Source organism: Pogona vitticeps, chromosome 3, assembly GCF_051106095.1.
Source record: "Pogona vitticeps strain Pit_001003342236 chromosome 3, PviZW2.1, whole genome shotgun sequence".
Lineage (NCBI taxonomy): Eukaryota > Metazoa > Chordata > Lepidosauria > Squamata > Agamidae > Pogona > Pogona vitticeps.
The window spans coordinates 86,734,452-86,761,659 of record NC_135785.1 but is presented as its reverse complement, the minus strand read 5'-3'; the positions used below and the strand labels follow the sequence as shown (position 1 = coordinate 86,761,659).

General features: G+C 39.8%; 1 protein-coding gene and 1 pseudogene across 2 annotated transcripts in view; both read right to left on the bottom strand.

Annotated features, from left to right (window-relative positions):
* PRKG1 (protein kinase cGMP-dependent 1) overlaps nt 1-27,208 on the bottom strand; it is an 833,788-nt gene that overhangs the window by 57,365 nt on the left and 749,215 nt on the right. For both annotated transcript variants that reach the window (XM_072995266.2, XM_072995265.2), the window contains exon 10: nt 2,868-2,964. In XM_072995266.2, coding sequence (XP_072851367.1) covers nt 2,868-2,964 — 97 coding nt within the window. The remainder of the gene's footprint in view (nt 1-2,867; nt 2,965-27,208) is intronic.
* Nucleotides 5,549-5,703, bottom strand: LOC140706210 (U1 spliceosomal RNA; annotated as a pseudogene).

The window sequence follows — 27,208 nt, the reverse complement described above, 5'->3', positions numbered from 1 at the left end:
AAAAAAGGTCTAGATCCTCTGTAAAATGCCTCCTCCTCACCCCAAGTCCTGAATCACCTAAATAGCCTGAAAGGAAACCATGATAAATAGTATCATATGATGCTGGCAGCAGATTCATGGTTCAGCAGCAAACCACAGTTAATATTTAAGATGGCTTATCTTGATATGCAAACTCCTTCCAGCACCACATGGATCAGGTTCTAGGGGGAACTCGATGAAGGTTACCCTTTGGACCGAAAAGGGGGAAATACTGCATTCCATCTTATTCTCTTATGGCTATTGAGTCTAAGCAGTTTTCCTTCTTTACTGTCCCCTGGATCCATCTCCACAGATCTTGCAAATAAGAAATGGGATTTAACTAAAGAGGAGACGGAAATAGAAGCAAGAATAAAAATTATATTTCATTTATAGTAGCAATTTATCTCCTGGAGCTATATTGTGTGGATGAGGGTTCATCATTCCTCAGATTCCAAATCCAAATTGTGAGTCCTTTACATTCCTTGCCAGAAAATTAAAAAAAAAAGTTTATTTCTATCAGTTTCTATAAAATCCTTATGGATATTGTCAGTCATTGGTGCAGAAAAAAAGGACAAAAATAATATCCATGGAGAATGCATGATTGAGACTAAGGTTAGATTTCTTTCAAAATCCAGGAAACTCTATGAATAATAATACAACTCTTCTGGAAATGTCTATTAACTTAAAGACAATCAAATTACACAGGAGAAGACCCCATTACTGCCTATGACAGCTCACATTTTTCACTGCATAGGTTGTTATGATGTGGCTTATTGTGATGCAGTGTTTTTTTCCTGCGAAGGAAAACTTCAAAATCTCCTCAAATGTCACACTAATCTTTCCAGAATTGACAATTATTAAAATAAATGTTGGTCTCATTTAATGGACATGTGTCTGCATCTAAATTGGCTCAGGAATGCATTCTCAAAACAATCCACACTCACAGGGGTGTCTGGAGCACAGTCCGTGTACTCCTGCAAACCACATTTGAATCATAAATGCATTCTTGAGGGTTAGCAAACAAATACCAGCTCTGAATCACAGTTTACAGCCACACAACCGATTACCTGATACAAAGTCACACCTTGGGGATGGGAGAACTTTCAACATAAAAATTAAGACTGTGCTATAAATAACATTTAAGGAATGCTTTCTACTTGATCTGTGTTCTTCCAGAGATATGAAATCTATAGCTATACATTTCACTCTTGTGTGATATGGTGATATATTATAACATTTGAGTACTTTGCCAATAGCACATTATTTCTAAATATGAAACAAGCAGCAAATAGAAATGAAATGCTACTGGTTACATGTAAACTAATGACTGCAATGTTCTAGCTATCTTTCTGGATAGCTATCACATTTGTTTGAAACACTTAATCATTGCCTTTCTGCCCAGCAGGGATCCCATGTGTGTGAATCTATTCAGATTTGGCTTAACATATTTCATTTTACATGAAACACTCAATTCAACTGCTTTTAAAATTCTTCATATGCTTCAAATTTTCAAACCAAAATTTTCAAATCTTCAGTTGCTCTTTAAATTCACAGACATTTGGGTATGAAAGGTTTTGATGAGGAAATCTGGGGAGAAAAAGATCATGCTATGCTGGAGATTGGTTGGGATTTTTCCTAACTGAGGTAGGAGACATGTAATAGACTTACTGATTTACTGATTCATTTATTTTACTTTTTCATCTACACAGCAGTCCCTGGTGCTATTCTGAAACTCTTGTCCATTCCCTGAAGAATCATGGCTTATTCATTACTTATGCTTTTTTAATTGGAAGAAACCCATACTTTCATAAGCTTACTTCCCAATTTACAAGTTTTATTTGAGATTGTGACCTTTACGAAGTTCATTGGCTCATGGCTCATGTTTGTGTAAACTCTACAAGTAATTGTGGACACACTAGATGTGCACATCCGAGTCTCCATCTACCAATCAGTACATGTCCCGAGGAGACATTAGAAACATGACAGCTTGCTTGCCTTACTTTCATGGAAGGGATATCCCTTTATTTTTGCAAGGGCAGCATAAACTTATTTATTGCTCTGTACATAACTTAGGAACTCCTTTAAGAGTCTCACAGGTATCACGTATCAGGGAGTCGAAGATCTCAAACAGGAGTCATCAACTAATAATATTTCATATGTATATTTTGATACATGCAAACAGAAGAGATTCCATAGTGATTTACAGACAGTCAGACAGTCAGTCAGACAGACAGTCAGACAGACAACTGTGTGTGTGTATGTCTGTAACATGTTAGATACATAATTGATTTATCTGTGTAATTTATATCAGGCACCTTCACAATAAGCTTATATCATCAGGGTTGCTTAAAACATAGAAATGATATAATGCAATATATGGTAAATAGATTAAACATAGAAAATTAAAATGACACTAAAACATCAGCAGTCCCTTAGAAGAATTACTTTACCAATTTCACAATTCTGTTATAAACCACTAAATTATTATTTTGATAAAGAACAGAGCAAATATAAGTAAAATACAACATTGTCTTTCCTATTAAATCACATCAGAGATTGTGTGTGTAATTCTTTAATCTTGCTAATTCTGGCATAAATAAAAGACCATACTGATGACAGATAAATTCTGACTTATCAAAATAGTGCAAGTGGTTATTCAAATTTATTTTTCAGTGATTGCCAAGTTCATTACGATTATTTTACTGACCATTTTCTTTACAAACGTTCCTCCCTTCAATAATATTTTTCTTTTTTTTAAAATTCCCAATACCTTCTCTCAACAAGTAAATCCAAAAAGCATAGACTCAAAATACTTAAAGAAGGAAAAGAAGGAAAAAGCTGTTACCTACCAGCTCAACTCTTCCAAAACCTCCAACTCCAAGAGTGTCAATGATGTTGAAGTCAGACAGTTTCAGATTGGCAAAGAAGGCAGCTTCGGCTTCATATCTGGATTTTTTAATGCGAAAAAATGGAAATTTCTTAGAGGTGCATACATGAGTACCATGTACTTCTGTTCCTAGATGACAGGAGCGTTGAATGTTTATTGTCTTAAGTTCCATCTTGACTCTTAAAGTTTCTTTGTTTTCTCAGCCATTATTTTATTGGTCCCATTCCATTTGCATTTTTTTCCAAAACAAAAGAACCAAAAATGCCAAAATCATGTCTTGTAGTTCAAAGGCTTTGCACTGTAATTCAATTCAGTTATCAATTGAATGCTACATCTTGACAGCTTCTATTTGTCTTCTGGTGAGGGGTCTCTTTCCTGCCCCCCCCCACCGCCCCTTGGTGCCTTTCAGTATTTTGGAAAGATAAAGTCTTTCATATAGGTTTCCTTAGCCACAAACTGGCTGAATTTCTATAAATATTTATTGAAAGTGGCAAGATCATTAAGGTCCCTAGCGAGAAATCACAGCCAATAAGCTGAGATACTGATGTCTGTAAGGAATTATTTCAGATATACACATTAACATTTCAAAAAGAGAATTATCTTTCCCCCTACATTTTTCATCTTAGTATACAGATTCCATAGCTTGTGGTCCCCAAATTCAGAAGCTCTCTCTTTAGTCTCTGTATAGTGTGGCTTCTAATACAAAAGTACAGAGTGGTAGGTATGCATGCCATATGAAACTGACACATGCACACATGCCAAAAGTAAGCCTCCCATGGGTATACCCATGCCTATGACTGTCTTAAAATAGTGTCTTGTTGGGGGATACAATATTTTTAGAAAGGCTAAGAGGGTCAATGGAAGAACAGGTTCACTGACTTACTGAAGTTTGATCTGGGAAGTATTTGACTGCCAAAAACAAAACAAAACAACACTCTGGTGCATGTGCAACCTTTCAAAAGGAACTTTTGTTGTTCAAAATAGTGTAAAACAATGTTTGCTATGATGGGAAGAGAGTGGTTTCTCAAGCATTCTAATACAGTATTTATAGATGTACAGTAAGTTTACCAAAGGGCAAAATCAGGGGAACATTATTGTTGCACATTAAGAAATCTCCAAAGTTTATCTGTTGAAAGAGGAGCTGCACAAAACATACCCAGCATTTCTTAACTTGAGGCAATTCACGTCTAAAAGTTATGCATTTTGTATAACTGTGTAACAGGATTACAGCTTCTGCTGGAAACTGAGTTTACATCAGGTGTCCAGCTATGCAGAACCTTAATGCTGGGTGTAGGGTGGAGGTCTGGAAAACTTACACTTCAGCTTGGCTTCTTACAAAGGCAAAAGGGTAATGAATAATAATAATAATTATTATTATGAAAGGAAACAAGGCAAGAAAACAAAAGAACTACAGAAGCATTTTGCAAAATCATATTGCAATTCTGTTACTGCAAATTGTTCTGCAGCCAAATAACTTCAGTCTTGCTTTATTGTTTACAAACTCCTTTATTTTCCTTGGTCCTTTCGATAACCTTGTATCTATGACCACTGCATTACATCTGATCTTCGAAGTTAATCAGCACTGAGCCTGCAGAGGCTCATGGAATAACCTTGTTTGACACAGTTGTTTATTGATCATTGTACACTTGCCATGATGTGCATATTAAAGGGGTAAAAAGCTAAAAAGCTGCCAAATAAAGATTAATTTGCAAATCTCTTTACAAAGAACATATGGTGGCATGGTCTGAAATCTTGTCAAGAAAGATATGTCATTCATGTACTTCACAGGTCTATTTTTAACTCTGTTATTACATGTCCAACACATTATTAAGCTTTTGCATTTCCTCCCATATTTGATATGATGGTCTACCTAACGGTAATGGAAAACCACATATGTAATAACAACAACAATAACAATAATAGCTGCTGCTTTGAGGCTTTCGAATACACTGCCCTGAGAAGCCAGAATTCTGAGGGCATCCTGGGACTGTGCAGACTGATTAAAATGGTGTCGTGAGCTAACTGCTGTCACACAAAAGTCTTAGCCTGTTGACAATCTAGGCATGGGGAATAACATCTTCCATCTGCAGTCCAAATACTATTCAACATTAGCATTAGCACGCCAAGATAAGTTGCAGAAATGAGCAACCTCAGAGACATTTTGAAATTTTGTCTTTCCCCTGGAACTCCTCAAACGTTTCTTGAACAGGGAATGCCAGATTAATCTTGCTGTAAGAAAAATACGGTTCACATTTTGCTCCTTGACTTCAACAGCTGTCAACAAGAGAGAATTTCTTCATCATCCCAGAATATGGATGTGAAGATATACCGTATTTTTTGCTCCATAAGACACAATTCCCCTCCCCCAAATAGTGAGGGAGAAAGTATGTGCGTCTTATGGAATGAATACAGTAAATGGGGGTTCAACCACCACCACCCAGAAGCCCCCTACTGCCATGCTGGGAGGCCTCTGAACTAGCACCAGAGACTGCTTGCTGTTTGGACCTCACCATTCTGCACTGTTGGCTTTCCAGGATCTGCTTCCTGCAGCTCACCTGGAAAACCAGCAAGGCTAACAGGCCTATGGTAGCAGGTAGTGAAAATAGCCAAGGACCAAAGGGGAAAGAATAATTCTAGAAAGAACAGGGGAAACCACAAACACAGTCCCCCACTTAGGCAGTTGATTTTCCCACATTTGGGGAAATCACAGGGGTCAGCATATCCAGAGTACAATAGATGAGCCTTACCCCAGAAAAAGCACTTTTACAACAATGGTATCTCCCCTGCCAGGTATGAGTTGGAATGTCCCCTAAACCACCTGCCCCTTTCTGTGCCCTGTCCCCCAAAGGCATGGTGACCCCTCGGCTGCACCTCCTGATCAGAACAGGGCTGTGCAGCCCCAGTCCCGAAAGAGGCCAAGAGAGCTACTCAGTGTTTTGGGGTGCCCCTCAGGACCCCCATCAGGGGCTGGATGTTCCTCCCACAGTCCTCCAGTGCACAGATATTAGCATACCTAATATGTGGGGAAGGCAGGGAAAGCGGGGAAATTCAAACTTTCAGTTAGTAAAGAGGCTGCTTGTCTGCTTCCTTGCTAGTCCAAGCAGTTAGAGAGCTGGGAGAGAGACCTGGGACTGCCTGGTATTGTCATTTTAAAATGTGAAATTTAGTTTAAAAGCTGTTTGTTTGGGGTTAGTGCTTGGGTGAAAAGGTGCTCCGTTTTAGTTGAAACCTGCTTGTGTAGAAACGTGCATGCTTGCCTTAAAAATCTGCTTCTTTTACTTTAAAAGCTGCTTGCATTGGGTTAAACTGTGCTTGGGGGAAAAGGTGCTCCGTTTGAGTTGAAACCTGCTTGTGTAGAAACGTGCATAGGGGTACTTGCTTTAAAAGCTGCCTGCAAAGCCTTTCAGACCAGCGCCGATCAGCTGTTAGGTGGGGAGAGGGGAGGGGGAAGGAGCAGGAGCGAGAAGAGCACAAAATGGCTGACATCTGTCAGCTGCCTGCTGGCTTTTAGCTGTTTAGGGCTCTTTTTTGGCTGTTCTGGGGTCTACCAAGGCACAGTGAAGAGCAAGGCTCAGTCTACAGTAGCTGGTAAGTGACTTTCTTTTAAGTTTTTTAAAGTTTCTGACCTTCCCCCCCATAAAATGCATTAATTAATTTTCAATGCATTTCTATGGGAAATTTCGATTCAACTTGCAAACTTTTCAACTAGTTCTGGGCATCTAATAGAGAATGTATTTCCAAAGGGTGTTGCAGCAAGGAAACTAACTGTGCCTCCTGACTTCTAACTGGATTACAGTACCTGCTTCCTGATTTCAGCTACTATAGTTTGTATTCAGTTTTTTTGGCTCATCAAGAACATCGTTCATGGCTTTGTGTGGCCTAACCTGTTGTGCCTTGCATGCTATAAATGTTCAATTATGTCAGAAAATGGAGATTTGGTCTTATGCTGAGCATGTGCTACTGCTGGTGAATGGGATCAGGTTAAGCTTTGTGTTGCTGTTCTTTTGCATAACCTAAAGTAAATAAGGAAAACCGGCTGTTAAATAGTTTAATTCCACTATTTATCCTCCACACAACTAAAAGGGACCTCTCAATGCAGTGCCAAATCAGACAAACCATTTCTAACTTGAGCAGTAGCTGGGCAAAGTTGCACAACTATCTCATCTGTCATTGAGACATTTCTATAAGCATGGGGAGGAGGTGGATGAAAGGAAATGTAAAATATAGGTAGTGTGGTATAGGTCTTATCACTGGCTGATAATGGTCTATATTAATGCCACTGTTGATTGCTGTTTACATGGTTCAAATGTTATTCTGTTATAGTTTATTAAATATTATATTACACTATTTGGTTCAGAATATATTTTCCTTGTGTTCCTCCTCTAAAAATTAGGTGCGTCTTAAGGTCAGGTGCGTCTTATGGGGAAAAAATATGGTAATTATCTTCATTTAAGTATAGGCTGTATTGACAATTACAATGAAACAGCAGCCAAAATCTTGTTGGGACTGTATGCACATGCAAGAAGAATTACAGACATTGTCATGGCTAACTAATAAAATGCTCAATGTATTCCAGTCAGGCACCCCTGATGGAGGGCCCAGCACTTGCTAGTACCTTATCAGTTAGCCACAGCAACTTACATGAGATCTTTTGCATGCATGTGTAATTCTTTTTTAAAAAGCAAGGAATCAAAACTAGACATGAGACTTTTACATTTCTTTGACTTGATCCTCCATTATTGAGCAGGAAATCCCCCTAGCCAGAATTCCAGTGGCTCTGTCCAAGAAATTAAAGTCTTCACAGGAATTTTCTATTAAAACAAGCAGAAAGTGAAGAGTCTAGCAGCCATTATTTGCATGTGAGGAAGAAATAGGAAGTCGTTTCAAGGGCTAAATTTTTGGGATTAGAGTACCGGTAGTTTTTGAAAGGCACCATTTAAAAGCTGCCTGCAAAGCCTTTCAGACCAGCGCCGATCAGCTGTTAGGTGGGGAGAGGGGAGAGGGGAGAAAGACTACCAGTCCCCTAATCCCTTGCAGGTCCCACAGACTTTAGCTCTTCCCAGCCACTTCCTCTTTCTTCTTCATATACAGGTAATGGCTGACAGAGCCTTCATTCTCCACTCATGTTTAACTGAAAGCTCCTGTTAGTGGTTTACTTTTTTGGCTAAAGCCCCTCAGAATTCTAGCTGGAAGAATTTCTGCTTAATGCTAGGGGTGAAATCCAAGAAGAAAGACCCATGTCTAGTCAAAAGAGGTGTATCTTGGAAGAATTTGGGATGTACAGAAATTCTTACAAGAAGGCAACAGTTTTCACAGTTTTATATTTTGGTTCCTAGTAGAATCATGGCTGTGATATGTTTCTCACCAAAACTGCTGCAATGCTGGTGGCAGAACAGCTTGCACATCTGTAGAAATGCACCAAACATAATCTCAAATGTACTAAATCTCACTGACACGACAAAAATATCTTGTCGTCTCACAGCAAGGAAAAAAATTCTTATAATGTCTTATTTGTTGAGTGAGAATAATATAAGTTGGAAATTACTAATTACAGCTCTCTCCTTAGACTATCCAGCTGGTGACATAATTAAATAATGGGCAAAATCCTGTTGCTTAGTGTATCAAGTTGCAACTAGAGTAGGCATGAATCATAAATAAAACTGAAATTCTATCAATCCCTTAAAATTTAAAGCATTCAATACATGTAATGTACAACATGTTTAATTAAATTACTAACAAACTGCTTCCTTATAGCTCTGTGGGTGTACCAGACAAAAATTTGTATCCCATATGCATTCACACGAAGTGGCCCTAAAGCTGTGGAGAAGGCTTGGTATTCCAACCTTAACTACAGCAGTGCTCAGGATCAGGAAAGCACAACAACCAATTCGAACAACAACAAAGAAGGTGGTATTCCCTTTTCTTCCTAGGATAGTGAAGAGTTTTAAGTGGTGTGTAAGCAAGATAAAACAGGAAAGCATCCTAACAAAAAGAAAAGAATCAGGTCATCAATGCCAAGAATGATGCCAAAATATGCATAGCTGCTTTACTCATGTTACTTTTATACTCCCCCTCCCTTTTTCCTTCCATCTGCTACCTTCCTCCCCCACATCATCTAAATTTAGATTGCTCATTGGTGTACAGGTCACACAATCATTCCTGTGACAGTAGATTTATTGGCTCTGTGCCAAAGAGCAGGACACTGAAACTGGGTCATGCACAAACGAGATAGGCATTCCTATATACAGCTCCCCAAACATGTAGAAAAACAAAAACAATACTTGTAAAAATCGAACAAGCTAAAAATACCAAATAAATAAATACTGTAAATAAATAAATAAATGCACGCACGCGCGCGCACACACACACACACACACTCACGCACACACACACACACACATCCTCTTGATAAGAACTGTACAACAATTGTGTGTGTTTTGGTGAGAAGTGGTTAACCTGTGAAAAAAAGAGAAGGTTCTGGGATCTCCCCCTCCTGCTGTCTGTCTGTGAATGATAATGAGCAGAAGAGGGTATCCTGTGGACCAGTGGTCCCCAACCTTGGGCCTCCAAATGTTCTTAGACTACAACTCCAAGAAGCCTTCACCATCACCTCTGCTGGCCAGGATTTCTGGGAGTTGAAGTCCAAGAACATCTGGAGGGCCAAGGTTGGGGACCATTGCTGTAGACCATCTTGACTGCTCTCCTTGGTGTCATCAACATTCAGGCTGCCCTTAGGTATTTAATGTTTGGCATCCTTTTTCCTGCTGGCAACAGATTTCTAGATGTTTTTGAATCATGAACAACACAATATTCCACATTCATATACCAGAGGGCTTTGTAAGAATTGAATTTACATATGCAGAAACTCTGGAGTTAAAGACACATTCAGATGTCCTCCTGAGTTTAACCTTCCCAGACCCTGAAAAAAATTAAAATACAGTGGTGCCTCGCTTAACGAGCACCTCGCTGAGTGATGAAATCGCTTAACGAGGGGCTCTGGGCCATCGCTGGAGCATTCGCTCAGCGATGGCCCCTATGGCGTTTTTTCGCTTTGCGATATCGCATAACGAAGCGGGGGAGAACAGCTGATCGGCGGTTCCAAAATGGCCACCGGAAGGTCCGCGCCGCATTTTCGCGCCCTGCCCTCGCTTACCGAGGGTGCGAAAATGGCGGCGCTATGGAGGAACATCGCTTAACGGTGAGTTTTAAAGCCATAGGAACACATTGAACAGAGTTCAATGCGTTTCTATGGCTTTTAAAATTCCGTTTAGCGATGTTTCGCTATAGCGAAGGTTAATCCAGAACGGATTAACCTCGCTATGCGAGGCACCACTGTATTGTTTTGCTCAGACATCCCCTTTTGACCAATTTTGCCATCTCTGGTTCCCCATATTCCCCAAAAGCTCTTATTTTTTTTCCACTGGAGGACACAAGAGGGCCTTTCCTACACACACACACACACACACACACACACACACACACACACACACACACACACACACACACACACACACACACACACACACACACACACACACACACACACACACACACTGTATATTTAAATACCAAAGGCTAGTGTCTTCTTGCATAGCTCTACCAGGACAATGACAGCAATGTCACACAATGGAAGTGATGCAGGACAGATTGCTAATTAAAGCATTCCTTCTTCAATTTCAGGTTGTGTGTGACTCCTGTGCAATGAGATGAAGTTGCATGCAACCCAAAACTGAAGCAGAATCACTTTAATCAGTCACAATCTATCGTGCCCAGTGACATCAGTTCAACTGTGCTGGGACAGCTGTACAACATGACCTGGGCAATAATTTCTGGAGTACAATCATGACATCTCCAAGGCTCAGGTTGGGTATGTGTGACACTTGAACCTCTGGATTTTGTCTGCAACAAATAAAACCATTATTGTGAGAGTGAGCAGACTTAATCTCCCAGGCATAGGGATTTGAATAAACAAGTTATATGAGAAACCATATGTGTTGCCTTCCTTTCCTCCTCTATAAAATGGGGCCATTGCTTCTGGTGTTGTATAGCTATTGCTCATTTTATGCTAGTTCTGCTGGTTTGTGCTTGGGATGACAGCTTTTGTTTTAGGAAGTAAACACTCTGCACATAATTCTAAATCCTGGTTTTATATATTATCTCAGATTAAATACTTCAGTCTGCATGACAAACTGGAGTGTAGCTCATAGAAATGAAGTCCATCTGCTTCTACTGTTAATGACAAAGATATTCCAAAGGAATGTGCCAATGCAAACCTCTAATAATTCCCATCGTTATTGTACATTGCAAGCAAAAGGGAATGAGGCAAATTGTTGCAAGCTCCATGTTTATATTTCCCATCAGAGTTCTACTCAGGCATCAGAGTTCTATTCAGTCACAAAATGATAAATGAGATCTGAGCTTTGTAATTACCCTATTACTTTAGGTTTATGAATCTGGTTCTAGTAAATAAAGGAGATGTGTTGGGAAACATTAGACATCTGTGAAATAGCATCTTCTCTGCTAAACAACACAGCCTATTTTGACCTTGTCATAGATTGCTATGCAAGTAGGAATTATAACTAGTTGAGAAATGGAAAACCTAAAAACCAAAGATCAGGGGCAGAATGTACTTCCTTGTGGGCATTTCTGTATATGGTTCTACTGCCAAAATCCCAGCAATGTTTATGGGAAACGCACTGCAGTGATGCTGATGCTGCTAGTAAACAAGGCCATTTCCTGTGTGTCATGCTTTTCAGTTTCACAACTAGAATAGTCCCATTTGAATCTGTGGAAGTTACACCAAATTCCCACTGATTCACTAGACCTACTGTGGTGCAATTTGCTATGCTAACCAACAGAATCTCTACCACTTCTAAAGAAAATACCTTGAGGCTCACTTTCTTTTAAAGCAGAAAGCAATGGGTTAGTTATTGCAATGGCAAATATTCAGAGGAAATGTTCAGCTACCGAAATAAATGAAACAAACAAGCAAACAAATTCCCATTAAAAATCCACAATAGGTGACTTCACGAAATCCACACTAGGCAATGATGCTGGGATTCAGTCTGGCAGTTTGATGCTGCGATTCACCTCCTACTGTTTCAAAAAAATGAGTAAGGAAATTCTTCTCTAGCAGAGCAATCAGTTCTGTGTCTCTTTAATGTAAAATCCTGGCCCTAGCTAGTTCAAAACTGTCTCAGCCAAAGAAAATGAAGAAGAAGAAAAACACAATCCTGTTTATGTGTGTGAGAGTGTACCTGCATGCATGCACATGTTGTCATAGAATCACAAAATAGTGAAGTTGGAAAGGGCTCATAGGATCATGAAGTCCAGCCCCCTGCTTGACGCAGGAATACAAATCAAAGGATATCTGCCATGTGGTTGTCCACGTTTCTCTTGAATGCTTCCAGTGTTGGAGCACTCACCACCTCTCGAGGTAATTGGTTCCACCATCTTACTGCTTCTAACAGTTAGGAAATTTTTCCTGATATTCAATAGAAATTTGACTTCCTTTAACTTGAGCCTATTGTTGTGTGAGAGCTGGACCATAAAGAAGGCTGACCGCCGAAGAATTGATGCTTTTGAACTGTGGTGCTGGAGGAGACTCTTGAGAGTCCTCTGGACTGCAAGGAGAACAAACCTGTCCATTTTGAAGGAAATCAACCCTGAGTGCTCACTAGAAGGACAGATCCTGAAGCTGAGGCTCTAATACTTTGGCCATCTCACGAGAAGAGAAGACTCCCTGGAAAAGACCCTGATGTTGGGAAAGTGTGAAGGCAAGAGGAGAAGGGGACGACAGAGGACGAGATGGCTGGACAGTGTCACTGAAGCTACCAATATGAATTTGACCCAACTCCAGGAGGCAGTGGAAGACAGGAGGGCCTGGCATGCTATGGTCATGAAGAGTCGGACACGACTTAACGACTAAACAACAACAACATTATTGCGTGACCTGCACTCTGGGATGATTGAGAACAGATCCTGCCCCTCCTCTGTATGACAGCCTTTCAAGTATTTGAAAAGTGTTATCATATCACCCCTCTGTCTTCTTTTCTCAAGACTAAACATGCCCAGTTATTTCAGTCTTTCCTTATAGGGCATGGCTTCCAGCCCCCTGATCATCCTTGTTGCCCTCCTTTGAATGTGTTCCAAATTGTCAGCATCCTTCTTGAAGTGTGGTGTCCAGAGCTGGACACAATACTCAAGGTGAGGACTTACCAGTGCTGAAGAGTGGGGAACTAGCACCTTGTGGGATTTGGAAAGTATAATTTGATTAATGCAGCCTAAAATAGCATTTGCCTTTTTTTTGTAGCCACATTACACTGTTGGCTCATATTCAGGTTGTAATCTATGACAATTCCAAGATCCTTCTTGCTTGTAGTATTACTGAGCTAGGTATCCCCCATCTTGTAACTGTGCATTTGGATTCTTTTTCTAAGGTGTACTACTTTGCACTTCTGTTGTTCTATGTTCATTTTGTTATTTTCAGCTCAGTGTTCCAAGATCATTTTGTACAGTGGTGCCTCGCTTTACGATTGCCCAGCATTACGATGAATCCACTTTACGACGATCTTTTTTGCGATCGCAATTGCGATCGCAAAACGATGGTCTGAATGGGGGAATTTTGCTTTGCGAAATGCTTCGGGAACCAATTATTTGCAAAACGATGTTTTTCTAACAGCTGATTGGTGTTTTCAAAATGGCCACCAGGTAATTAAAATGGCTCCCCGCTGTGTTTAGGGATGGATTCCTCACTATACAGGCAGCGAAAATGGCCGCTGTATGGAGGATCTTCGCTGGATAGTGAGTTTTTACCCCATTGGAACGCATTGAATGGGTTTCAATGCATTTCAATTGGGTTTTTTATTTCGCTTTACGATGTTTTCACTTAACGGCGATTTTCCTGGAACAGATTATTGTCGTTAAGCCAGGTACTACTGTATTTTGTTTCTGTCTTCCAGAAACATTGTGGCACCTTAAAGACTTACTGCTACTGTATTTCCCCCCAAATAAGACAGGGTCTTATATTAATTTTTGCTTCAAAAAAACATTAGGCTTATTTTTAGGGGATGTTTTATTTTACAGTCATGTCATCTTCTGGCTGCTGCACAATGTTGTACAATTGTGGAGGCCAGGATTTCACTTAACTAAGGCTTATTTTTGGGGTAGGGCTTTTTTTTACGAGCATCCTGAAAAATCATACTAGGACTTATTTTCAGGTTAGGGCTTATTTTCGGGGAAACAGGGTATATTTTAATATGAGCTTTCGTGAACAAGGCCATTTCCTCAGACTTTGGATAGGATACAGTGGACCCTCGACTTACAGACGGCTCGACTTACAGACTTTTCGAGTTACAGACTCCTCTGGCTGCAAAATTTAGATTTGACTTGCAGCCGGAGAATCGACTTACCAGAAAAAAAACAAAATGGAACAAAAATAGAATAAAAACTGCTGGTTATGGGATTAATCGGTTTTCAATGGATTGCAGGTCAATGGAGATTCGACCTACAGACTTTTCGACTTGCAGCCACCATTCCAATACGGATTAATTCCTTAAGTAGAGGGTCCACTGTATTTGGTTTAGTGCTGGCTAAATGCAGGTGTAGCTTATTAAACAAACAAACAAAAAAGGAGTCAGTAGGCAACACCCAGTTGCCAAGTATGATTCTTTGTTAATTATCATGAGACACAATCTAAAAGGAGAAAAAGCAAATACTTGGCAATATGTGTTAATTACATTTGGCTATGAATGATACACTGTCTGCTTACAACTCCAAAACAGCTTCTAGGTTAAATCTTTGTTGCTCAGTTCACCCAAAACTGAAAGTGCTAAGGTATCTCAAATTACTATATCAAAGTAAATTACAGATAGAGAAAATATAATTAAAGTTAAATGCAGGCTCAGAATTAATTGTTTCCATTTCCTTCATCTATCTTGATTTTAAAACAAACACTAGAATAAGTAACTGATTCAAATCTTTACTGATCTAGTGCAGACTAAAAGTATTGTCCAAGGATAAAGAAAAGCAGAAAATGGTTGTTGTAGGTTTTTGGGTTCTTTGGCCGTGTTCTGAAGGTTGTTCTTCCTAACGTTTCGCCAGTCTCTGTGGCTGGTATCTTCGGAGGACAGCACTCTGTGCTCTGGTGTAGTATGCTTGGGAGTGGAGTATTTATGGCTGTGAGATAGGCTTTTGTCCTTTTCTGGAGATGGGTGATTAGTGTGTCTTGTTGTTGGTGTAGTGTTGTGATAAGGAGCAGGGATTATCTGTCACTGTGATTGATGGGTGTCATTAGCTGGTCTTTTGTGTGTAGTGATCCCTGGTCCTTGTGGCTGGGTAGAGTTCGTTGACCTTCAAAACATGGCCAAAGAGCCCGAAAAACCTACAACAACCATTAGACCCCAGCGGTGAAAGCCTTCGCGAATAGAAAAGGAGAAAATACTTAGGGCTGCAGACCCATATACATTCATCTGGGAATACGTTCCTTTGTGTTTACTAGGATTTCTTTTTCAGTAGACAGTTCCAGAACTGCTGCAAAAGTATTTGTTGAGAAGATTAGATAGTGGAGCCAGATTATTAACACATATATGATTGGATTACTATGATAATCAGTGAAAATGGATCGGGACTCAGACATTTCTCTGACCAGTCTTTTCCAAACTTTAGGTACAAAGGAAGTTAACCTAACTCACTTGTTGAGGAGAAACAGAAGGCAGGCTTTTGTTTTGATTCTCTACTGCAACTACTGCTTATTAACCATTGTGGAAACAATAACTGATGGACTAGATCAAGGTGGGCAACATACATCATCTCTGGGGTCCAGATATGACCCCCTTCAACACCCTTTTAAAAATTCTTTTTTAAATGTATTTTTTAAAAAACTGGGTCTCAAGAAGTTTTCTTATGCTCCCAGGGTCAATTTTGTTTTACTTTTAGGGAAGGCAACATCCCCCCCCCCCACACACACACACCCTCTAACATGTTTACATTTTTAAAATGCCCTCTTTAAACAAATAAATCCTCTAGTTTTTTCCAAGGAAAAGTGGGAGTCCGGGTGCAAGATCACATATAGGCATGGATGTAGCCTTCCAAGATCCAGGGATAGGCAAGTGCAGCCCCTAGATTTCTGGCAACTGTCCACCCCTGGACAGATGCATATGTAGGTGAGCTAAGAGCAGATCCAGTAAAGTCATGGCCTGTCCCAGTCATGTCAGTGTGTGTCTGTGCTGAGCATGACTAAGTGTAGACCCAATCCATTGACTGTAGAGCATGGTTCAAAGAACTGTGAGTAGATAAGGAGTTCTAGTCAGCAAAAGCAAGGACTGACAAACATAAGAAGTAAAGGACAGGGAGGTACAGCTCACACCATCACACTAGCTGGTTCTTTTGGCCTGTGCTTATACCACCCAGTATTTCGGCTGTACAGACATGTCAGACTTGATCTTCTTGAGGTTCTTTGATTTTGAATTCTAAACCGTAAAGAAATATGTATATATTTTTGTCCATTTTTGTCATGTGTGCATATTGGTACAGTATGTATTTTTCATATGTATGCATTTTTGTATGCACACATTCATTGGCATATTCATATATTTTTAAGTTGCACTCAGTCTTCCATGGACATGTTTAAAATATTTACATGTTGTCAAACTCATTTCTCTTTCTATCATGGAACATATCAGAAACTCAGAAATATGCAAATTTCCAGCTACGAATTGTGATCAGTCCCACATTTCAGTCCAGGAAAAATGAGTGATTTAGGTTAATCTGTTAAAAAAAAAAACCTTAACATAGCAAATTTCTCACCTAGCTGAAGATCCTCAACAAGCATTAGAGGATTTTGGGAAGGGGGGAATGAGGACCTATGGGCACCAAATATTTATGTGTCCCTTGTAATGACAATGAAAGGGGAAGCAAACTCCATGATTTGTCCATTTGGTTTCCTATTACTCAATAAAATAAAATAATTTTTAAAAAATATGTTTAATATTTGCATTTCAATTATGTTGCTTTCCACATCCAGTAATGTTTGCCCTTCTTTACACATATGCCAAAGAATAAAAAAGCATTTGATAAAAATATTTTTATTTCAAATGCTGTCAGTGCACTGCAATTCTAATATTTGCAAAAAGCACCTAAATGGTCAAGTGTACTAATTCTGAAAAGTTAATCCCATATTTTCTCTTTATGAAGTCTTAAGGGTATGTAAATATATTGCACACTGTTAATTACAGGCTATGAGCTTAACATCTGATCACTAAGCATGTAAATACTTCATGGGGTTCTTGTCTCCATCAGGAGACTGAAATATGATCTGGTTTATATTAATAAATGCTCACCACGGCAACAGCATTGCTCTGTTGAATATCTTGATTGCTCTTTTTGTTTGTTTCAGAAACAAACAAAGAGAAGGAAAAAATTACATATGATCTGCCTATCACACAATAGCTGTTAGTATGGTGTGTATTTATCTCTCCTGTTTTTCATGTTTTTTAATAACTATATATTGTTTGAAACCACACTGGGGAACAAAACATATTGTACCACTGAGATCTTTTGCTCTTGGAATAAATTGATATTAACATGTTGCATGGTCAAAGATTTCCCTTTAAAAATCAGTTAGAATCATTCCCTTGAGAATTATACTGAATTCATAGTATTTAATCTCAGGAATTCAGACTTTGGCTAGGGGAAACGGAATTCGCTGTCACACAAATTTAGGTGATGTTGCAGATATATAAGGACAACCGTAACATTTTATTCAGGATTTCTCTCTCACTCGATCATCTCTCATGTACAAAAGTGCCAATTTAACATCTCACAGCAACTACAAGTTGAAGGTATATTAAAATTATTTCTTGATGCTGCCCTTTTAATTTCTATGATCGTTCAGTAAAATTTTATAAAATTAAACTTGGACCCATATTTATTCAAACGTCAAATACATCAGCTCACTAGTAATTGCAAGTTCTTTATTAATTATAGTTCTTTGTATGAATCTTTAGGTGCTGATATGGTTTAGTGGGTTGGAGCACCTGTCTAAACTCCAGCCAAGGTGCAGGAGTTTAAATTCCCACTGTGCCTTCTAGGAAAATGTCAGCCAAAATCTCCCAGAGTAGTTGTGGTAGGTGGGATTACATGCCACCTGTGCAGCCTTGAACAAAGTGAAGGAAAGACTAGTAAACTACTTCTGGGTCCTTACACATAGTCCTAGATGGGTTACTGCAAATGGGAAGATTTAACAACACATAACTATTAATCTTAATCTTAACAACACATACTTATTAAACACACACTCACACACAGTTATCCATCGCTGATGCCCTTTGGTAAGTTTAAATCTTGCCATCTCCTTGTTGGGATTATTGATATCAAATAATAGGATCTTAACTGTGCAATTATTTCCTGTAATTAACTACAGTAAATTCTTCAGTGTTTTGAAGAAGGGTTAAGTCTAAAATTATCACTGCTTAATCTGCCCCCTTCTCCATATCCCATCAACTGGTTGTATGAATGAAAAAGCAAACAAACCCAAAAGCAATTACCTAAATTCAACAACAGACTCTTTGTATGGAGAAGTGGCACCCCCTAAGACGCAGACCCAGAGTCTCTGCTCCTCCTTTCAGAAAGAACACCCAAATTCAGCTATTTATTACCTGTGGTTCCAGGACTGCAAATTCAAGAGAAAGCACACTGTTGCCTTTCTCCCCTAGCTCAGGAATTATGGGCTGCTGGATGAGCTACGACATCGTTATCCCAAAGGGCCCACAGAAGATCAACAGAACTTCAACTGGCTGTAACACCCAGTTCAAAATCATTTTTGTTCTGACATTGTTAAAACAGATTCCTCTCCATTCTGCTTCTTTCCTCCCCTCCCCTAGCCCCCTTTTTAAAAAAGTTTGCTTTAGGGCAGAACTTGTCTCATTGTTTTTGGTAGTGTAAGCCACTCAAGAGTAAGTAGTAAGTGTTGGAAGAGAAGGATAAAAAAAAAAACAGAGTTGGCTTAAAGTGGAACCACCATCCTTGCATATATCCCTAACTCCAGAACTTTAGAAAGGTTTTTTTTAATTTACTTAAACACCCAGATTTTCACCAAGACAGCTTTGTAGCTAGCCATCCTGGCTGGCCGAATTGTACTCCAAAAACAACTTTGTCAAATATGGTCCACTTAGATAGGAAAACACATTTTTAATATATGGAGTATTCATGGTCCAAACCCTCAGCAGAGCATTTGTATGCACACAGTACTTATGAAACAAGTGACAACCAGTTTGGGATGCCCAGCCAAAGACTGGACTTGTTGCAACTTCTGCTTTCCTATAGAACAGCTACCTGTCAGGACTACAGGTGCTGCATGAGCTTCTTAAAAAGGGAGGCAAAAATACAATTTATAATTAGGTACATCAGTGGTTCTTAACGTGGGCGATAATGCCCCCCAGGGGGCGATTTCATTTTTCAGGGGGGCGGTAGAACAAAAATGGGCAGTGTGGGGCCGCTGGAGCAGAAGGGGGCGGTAGGGGGGCGCTGGAGCAAGCCAAACCTGTGAAGATGGCTGCAGCCTTTTTACAGTGTGAATGAATATATATTTTCCTCCAATTTTAATTTAGTTTCAGACTTTTTGTCTTAAAATTTTTAGTTCCTGCATTTGTTTTTATGCCCTTTTTATATTTCTTTTTGCGTCTTAAAATTCACTTGCAACTAAATCATTAAATGTTACTTTTTGGGGGGCATTTCATTTTCTTGGAATTTAATTTTGTTTTCAGGGGTCATTGGATTTAAGTGTAATAAATAAATAAATAAATAAATAAATAAATAAATAAATAAATAAATAAATAAATATCTATCATCACCGCGGGGAGGGGGGCGATGATAACTTCCTCAATGGCTCAAGGGGGCGTTTCTTTCAAAAAGGTTAAGAACCACTGAGGTACATGATATATCTTCTCTGTGTGTAAACACTGGTGCATTTCTACATAGGAGGAAAAAAAGATGGAGAACTGTAGCAGTTAATGTAATGAACAGGCAGCTTTGATATTATTCTTTTCTAAAAGATCAGACTTCCCCACCCTGGGCTCTTCCTGATATGTTCGACATCACCTCCCATCCTCACCGGCCAACACAGCCACTGGTGGCTGGATATTATGGCAAGTGTTATCCAAAACTTGTGGAGGGCACCAGATCAAGGAATGATTTGTTAAATACCTGGAACAATCTAGTGTCAGACGTCTCTGTGAAATAAAATATATCCTAGATTTCTAGTAAGAAAATACAAGGCCTTCTTAATATCTTGTTTATTTCATTTATTCAATTTATACTCTGCTTTTTGGGGGAGGGGGGAATTGTTCAAGGCAAAGTGTGACATACTTTAGCATATTATTTTCTTTTGGGTTAAAATGTCTTATGTCAAGTTATTTTGTAAGTTTTAAACTTTAAATTAATTGTAAAGGCACACAGCACTGTAAAATAGTAGGATGCTTTAAAATGTATTGAAATAGACAGAGGAGTAAGATAGTGTGCTAAATCCAATGTTAGCCCAACTGGAAAAGATCCACTGAAATGAATGGGATATTAGTTGCTGCAGAATTCAGCCCAGCTCAGTATTTATTTTAGATATTTTCAGGATAATACTAACATTCTAATAACACACTAGTTCAGCCACTGTTAGAGAAACAGAAGAGTGGGTTTTGTTGTTACAGCTTCCCAGCAGTCTTTTAAAAGGGGAGTAAAAACAGCTGATCAATACTTCCTATTTGATGGTGCCTTGAACCATCATTCAGATTTTTTGGCTTTCTTTGCTGTATTTTTCCTTTATTCTCTCTGAAACCTCCCCCATCTTCCTTGGACTCAGACGTTTCCATGACTGAGCCACATGTCCTGTTTTCTGGCTTGACTCTCCCTGACAGCCTGTGGAAAGTTGTACTTTAATCCTACTTGTTTATTCTGATGATGTCCCAATGCCAGACTCCTATTAGTTATGCCCACCAGTATAACTCAATTATTGCAAATTTCTATGCCACATTGCTGGAATTTAAGATGTCAGAGAAGGTATTTGCTGATATACAGTGGTGCCTCGACTTACAGACATCCCTACTTACGAAACTTTTGAGTTACGGAAAGCTCCGGCCGCAAAATTTTGGTTCGACTTGCGGCAGGAGCTTCCACTTACAAAAGGAAAAGGGCATGGGGAAAGGGCAGGAAATTTAAATTCACTAACTGTTGGTGGTGAAGAGGCTGCTTCTTTGTAGCTCTTTTGTCCCAACGGTTAGGGAAAGGGTTGCGGTGGGGGGTGAACCAGCGCTGGGAGGCTTGAGCCTCCTGGGTGCTCTGGCGGTGGCGGTGGAGGCAGCAGCCGCCCAGCGCTGGGAGGCTTGAGCTGGCCAGGGTGCTTTGGCCGCTTACCTCCCGCTCGCTCCTTGCCACCCTCCGCCATTTGAATTTCCCACCATGGGCCCACGGAGGGTGGCATGGAGCAGGCGGGAGGTCACCTGGGAGGCAAGCAGCCAAAGAAACCAGGCCAGCTCAAGCCTCCCAGTGATGGGCCACCGCTGCCTCCACTGTGGCCGGGGGCAAGCGGCCAAAGCACCCCAGCCAGGCTCAAGTCTCCAGGGGGCAGCGGTGGAGGTGGAACCAAGGCCGGGAAGAAGCAGTGGAGGTAAGGTGCTGCTTTTAACTTTTTACTGTTTTGGGTGGATTTTGCAGGGTGGGATTGGGCTGGTGGGGTTATGTTTACATTTGTTTTTAGACTTTTGGGGGGGGCATGCCCAGGGGCTTGCAGTGTTTTACTTTTATTTCTATTTTTTGGGGGGGTATTTTTTCCTTTGGCGAGAACTGATTAATCCGTTTTCAATGCATTCCTATGGGAAATGGTGCTTCGACTTACAGAGATTTCAACCTATGGCTGCCGTTCCAATACGCATTATTTCCGTAAATTGAGGCACCACTATACAGAATCACATGACTCGGTTCATAACAGCACACCTGTACAAGAGATATGGCCAGAGCAAAGATCCTGCAGATTTGGACCCATTAGTGATCCAGTAAGGATGTGCATTTTTTCTGAGGGCCAAATGTCATACTCTTCATGGGATAAGTGGTTTTCCTAGTATAATTTGAAAGGCAGCTGGGTTTGAAGGACTACCAATTTAACACAATGGAAGGGGGCAATCATCACTCTCTCATATCATTTTGTGATCTTGTTCCTTTCAAGCAGTTGTGAACTTAATGATTTTTTTTTAAATACCCTTCTTAAATACCATCACCCCCATTTAAATTGTCCCATACTAGTAATTGTATGGCTATGGGAATTCTTAAACAAAGGTAAAAGATAGCTTGAGGGGAAACAGCTCTTCACATTTAGAGTTGTTTTTCTTTAAAAGATCATCTTTCTACATTTCCTTACCATTAATGGGCACATTGTCAATCGAAACTCCCGCAGAGACTTAGAGGCTCTTATATTTCCGGATATTAGCAGTAGTGGTTTTAAATGGATATATATTTCTACAACGTAGAACTGGAAATGCACTTGAAAGTGCTAAAGTTCTTGAGGCTTTTTACTGTAAAATAGAGCTGCTATCTGATTAGCAATAATTTCTAAGCCACCATCCCAGTAGACTGAAATCTAAAAATGGCACCCAAAATGTCATGTACACTTATGGTATCTACCTGGAGACCACATCATTAGCAGCAGCAACAGCTGTCACTCTATCACAGTAGTAACAGTAGGATTTCTATACCACTTCTCCCTTGCACAAATCCCAAAGTGATTTATGCCCCCATGAAACAAATAAATAATTCAACAAAAAGTCAAACCATCACCAGTAGCTTATGTTTCAAACAGGAGGGAGGCATCTCATCCCATCGTTTTGATGTAAACACCCCACTCAGACCATAGCCTACCTCTTCATGAAACTTACTAGAAAGTTCCATATAGGTCATGGCTGGAGCAAGCTAAAATAATATTTGGAGGCCTGCTGCACTGTAAAGAGGTGATCAACCATAAGACGGGCACAATCTCAGAGAAGGCCCACCTCTGTATTACTGCCAAATGGGAATCTGTAGTTTGTGACACAGATATAAGTGCTTTCTATAAACATACCACATTGGCTGGTTGTTGTATGGGGAAAACTTTAACAGTCAACAGTGAAAAGTAATGGTTGTTGTGGGTTTTTCGGGCTTGTTGGCCGTGTTCTGAAGGTGGTTCTTCCTAACGTTTCACCAGTCTCTGTGGCCGGCATCTTCAGAGGACAGCCAAGAAGCCCGAAAAACCCACAACAACCATTAGATCCTGGCCGTGAAAGCCTTCGCGAATACAGTGAAAAGTAATGTTCTGTTAAAACGTTTAGTATTTTTTAAAAAAAAACATTACTCTTTTTCACAGAGTAGACATGGGAATGTGAAAAGATATCATGAACAGCATTCCTTACTCAATTGATGCACCATTAAACACAATGGCTGTTGGAATTAATGATTAAATATAGTAGGTATGCATATCATGTACACAAATCCCTGCGCTTAAAAGGAAAGATTCACCTTCTGACATGCAATTAGAACACTGCTGATCTATTTATCATGAAACATAAAAAGGAAGCACAATAAATGCTCTTAAAATGTCCTCTTTCCCTCACCCACAATTTAGTCTTGAATAATATCCTTCACTGTGTATCTAATTTTGCTGATAGCCCACTCTTTCTCCCGAAATCCTTTAACCTCCCCTTTGGCTGATCTCCGGAATAGTGCTTCTGAAAGAAAGGTGTTACTTGGAGATCAAATGGGGGAAAGATGTAATAAAAACAAACAAACAAGCATCTATGTTGTTATCTGCCAGCAAGTGATTCCAAATTTAACAGCAGTTTAAAGAATTAATGATCCCCCAGAAGGTCCTGTATTAACAGTTCTGCTCAAGTCTTGCAAACTAGAGGCTGTGGCTTCCTTTGAGTCAATCCATCTCATGTCAGGTCTTCCTATTTGCTCATTGCTTTCCCACTTGCTAACATCACTGTCATTTCCATTGAGTCTTGGCTTCTCATAATGTGCACAAAACACAATCACTTTGGTTTAGAGTTAGACATTGTAGCTTCTAGCAACACCACCGGTTTGATCTAGAACTCATTTACCAGTGGTGCCTCACATAGCGAGGTTAATCCGTTCTGGATTAACCTTCGCTATAGCGAAACATCGCTAAACGGAATTTAAAATGCCATAGAAACGCATTGAACTTCGTTCAATGCGTTCCTATGTCTTTAAAACTCACCGTTAAGCGATGTTCTTCCATAGCGCCACCATTTTCGCGCCCTCGGTAAGCGAGGGCAGGGCGCGAAAATGTGGCGCGGACCTTCCGGCGGCCATTTTGGAACCGCCGATCAGCTGTTCTCCCGCTTCGTTATGCGATATTTGCTAAGCGAATCGCTTAGCGAATATCACAAAGCGAAAAAACACCATAGGGGCCATCGCTGAGCGAATGCTCCAGCGATGGCCCAGAGCCCCTCGTTAAGCGATTTCATCGCTCAGCGGGGCGCTCGTTAAGCGAGGCACCACTGTATTTGGCAGTCCACGGTATCCATAAAGCTCTCTGCCAATACCACACTTCAAATGAATCCATTTTTTTTTCTTTTAGCTTTCTTCACTGGGCAGCTTTCATGTTTGTACACAGTAATTAGGAATAGTATCGCATATAGACGACTTTGGTCTCCAGCAGTAGCGACATTTTTTTCAAGTTCCTAGCTGCTCTTCAGAGTCTCAATAGCATTATGAAATTTAAGATTGGTCAACGATGTTTAAGAATGAGTTTAATGTATGGCTTCCATTTTCAATCTCAGCCCTGAACTTACACTCCTTTACAACTTACCCAAGACTGCTTTCTTACTAGAAATACTATGAAGTACTTGAAATGACTTTTTTTATTAAAGAGTGCTTTCAGCTATGGGTTTTAAGTGGATCTGAATGACTTCTTATACTGTACTTCTATATAGTAAAGGTCTCACTAAATGTGAACTCACATTGTCTACTATTAATATGTTGTGGCAAGTAAAACATATCCTAGAATACCATGTCGCTTTCTTTAAAACAAAAATATATGAACTGAAATTCATGATAGCACCAAAGAGGGAATCTGCCTCTCTTTCTAGACAATCTTTTGTAATACCTAAAAAATAAAAGTTTTCCTCCTCTTTTGCACATGGAATAGAACCACATAAATGTTCTCTGTAAACCATGTCTAAAAACAAACAGATGAAGATGCTGAACATCCTTAAAGCCTGACATATCCCCTTGAATTCCTAGTGACACATGAAACCAAATAGGTCACTACTGTTCAGTCTGTTTCAGTTGCTATTAAGATTAATGCTTCTCCATGCTAAGCCTGAGGCAAACCATACCTCTCTTCTTTCTAAAAGAAATATACCCATTTTTTTTCTCCCTTCAGTTTATGTCATCTTATAGGCAAAGGGGAAAAAAAAACAAGCACAGATCTTTATGTGTTGGTGCAAGAACAAACCATTTGAATGTATTTAGGTCTAGAATTAATTTTTTTGTTATGTAGAGATTTGCATTGTTCCAACTAGAATATCAACCTGTAATAAGCAGCCATCTTTGCCTATAGTCAGAAATACAGGTGACTAGGTTATTACCGGAAAACTTATAGGACTAGTGCATGAGCTTACTGGTAAGGCTTCCAACAGCTAGCATAGCACATATCTTAGTCACACACGGCCTGTGTCCTCAACATCTTCTCTCCATTTGTGTTGGTTCACATGTACAGTCCAGTACCTGTGCAAAATGCCAGACAACATGCACAGATGGGAGTAGGCAAGATTGTATGCACCATCTTTTCATGATGACTGTTCTTGGTTCTGCATCCAACTTCGGGAGAAACCCAAAGAATGCAAGCAGGTAACAGGTAAGGCAAAATGCAGGAGACCAGGTGTGTGGGGGAAATAGAAAGGGATGATAATAGTCTGAATGACAAGAGGAGGAAGTAGATGGCTACCACTCGAATAATACCAGCAATTTGCAAGCCTCTTTTCAAGAAAAAAAATAAGAAAAAAATTGAGGGCTGCTTTGCTCAGCCCTTTGTGTGTGTATATGAAAGGAAGGTGATTTAGAATGATAGTCAAACCCCAAACAACACAAGCCTCCTCCAGTTTATGATTTAAAGTCCAAACAAGCCAGTGGAGTTTATCTCTGGCTTGCAAAACTGCCTGCGTTTGATTTCCCTCTGGCCCCCTAGAACAGTGGTTCTCAACTTTGGATATGCCACAAGGGTTTTGGACCTGAAACTCCTAGAAACCCCAGCCAGCACAGCAGGTGGTGAAGGCTCCTGGGAACTGCAGTCCTTCAAAAACACCTGGACTGTAATTCCCAGTTCACCAGCAGCTTACCCAAGATTGGAAACTACTGCCCTATCTGTTCCCAAGCTCTGAGTATGCCCACCAGTTGTGTAGCTAGATCTCATAGTTTTTTTAAAAAAAACAACAACAACAATGTGGCAAGCTATGAATAATATATTGTTTGTTTAAAAATATGTTTTCATTGCCCAGGAATGTTGTTAAGTAAATCTATCTCACTTACTATCTTCTAGACAGCTGCTTCCGAGCAAAGAAAAGAAATAAAAACTGTCTGTGACAGCTTTCACATTCTAATTGAATAAGAAAGAACAAATAATAATAATTGTACACAGGCTAGAGAAATCAAGAGAGCAGTAGAAAACAATGCTGAGCAAAATGTCAGATGAACAGACAACAAACAGCATGGGAAAAACAAAAACAAAAGACATGCAATAAGAGGGAAAGCACTTAAATATGGTATTCCAGCTATCAGAACAGCCTGAACAATCTTCAAACCATTAATTTTGGAGCCTCTTTTGTGAGGGTTTTCATTTGGGATTCAATCATGGAGCCAGAGGGGTATTTTTGCACCCAGAATCCTTTTCTTCTGCCTTATGCTTTGCAAACTTCTACCACCAAAAGATTGTCTAAGACTAGCCTCAGTTTCCTCCATTTTAAAGCTGACACAACATGCTACATATGTCTTTAGTAATCTTCCAGCCCCATTGTGTGACATTTGGTGCTTTGGAAGTTGAGTATGCCAGCCGTGTCACCATGGAAATGCAGAGGAGTGAAATTTTTGGTGGAGCTTTTCATCCAGACAACTTAAACAGAGCTAATAATAGTTAGCTCAAGTAAGAGATGACTAAGTTCCAAGGAAATCAAGAGATAAATTAATAATGCCACATTTGTTTCAAGAAAACCTACTTAACAAACACTTGCTGGATTGAGGCTAGTTTTCTCTTTTAAAGTACATGGATCA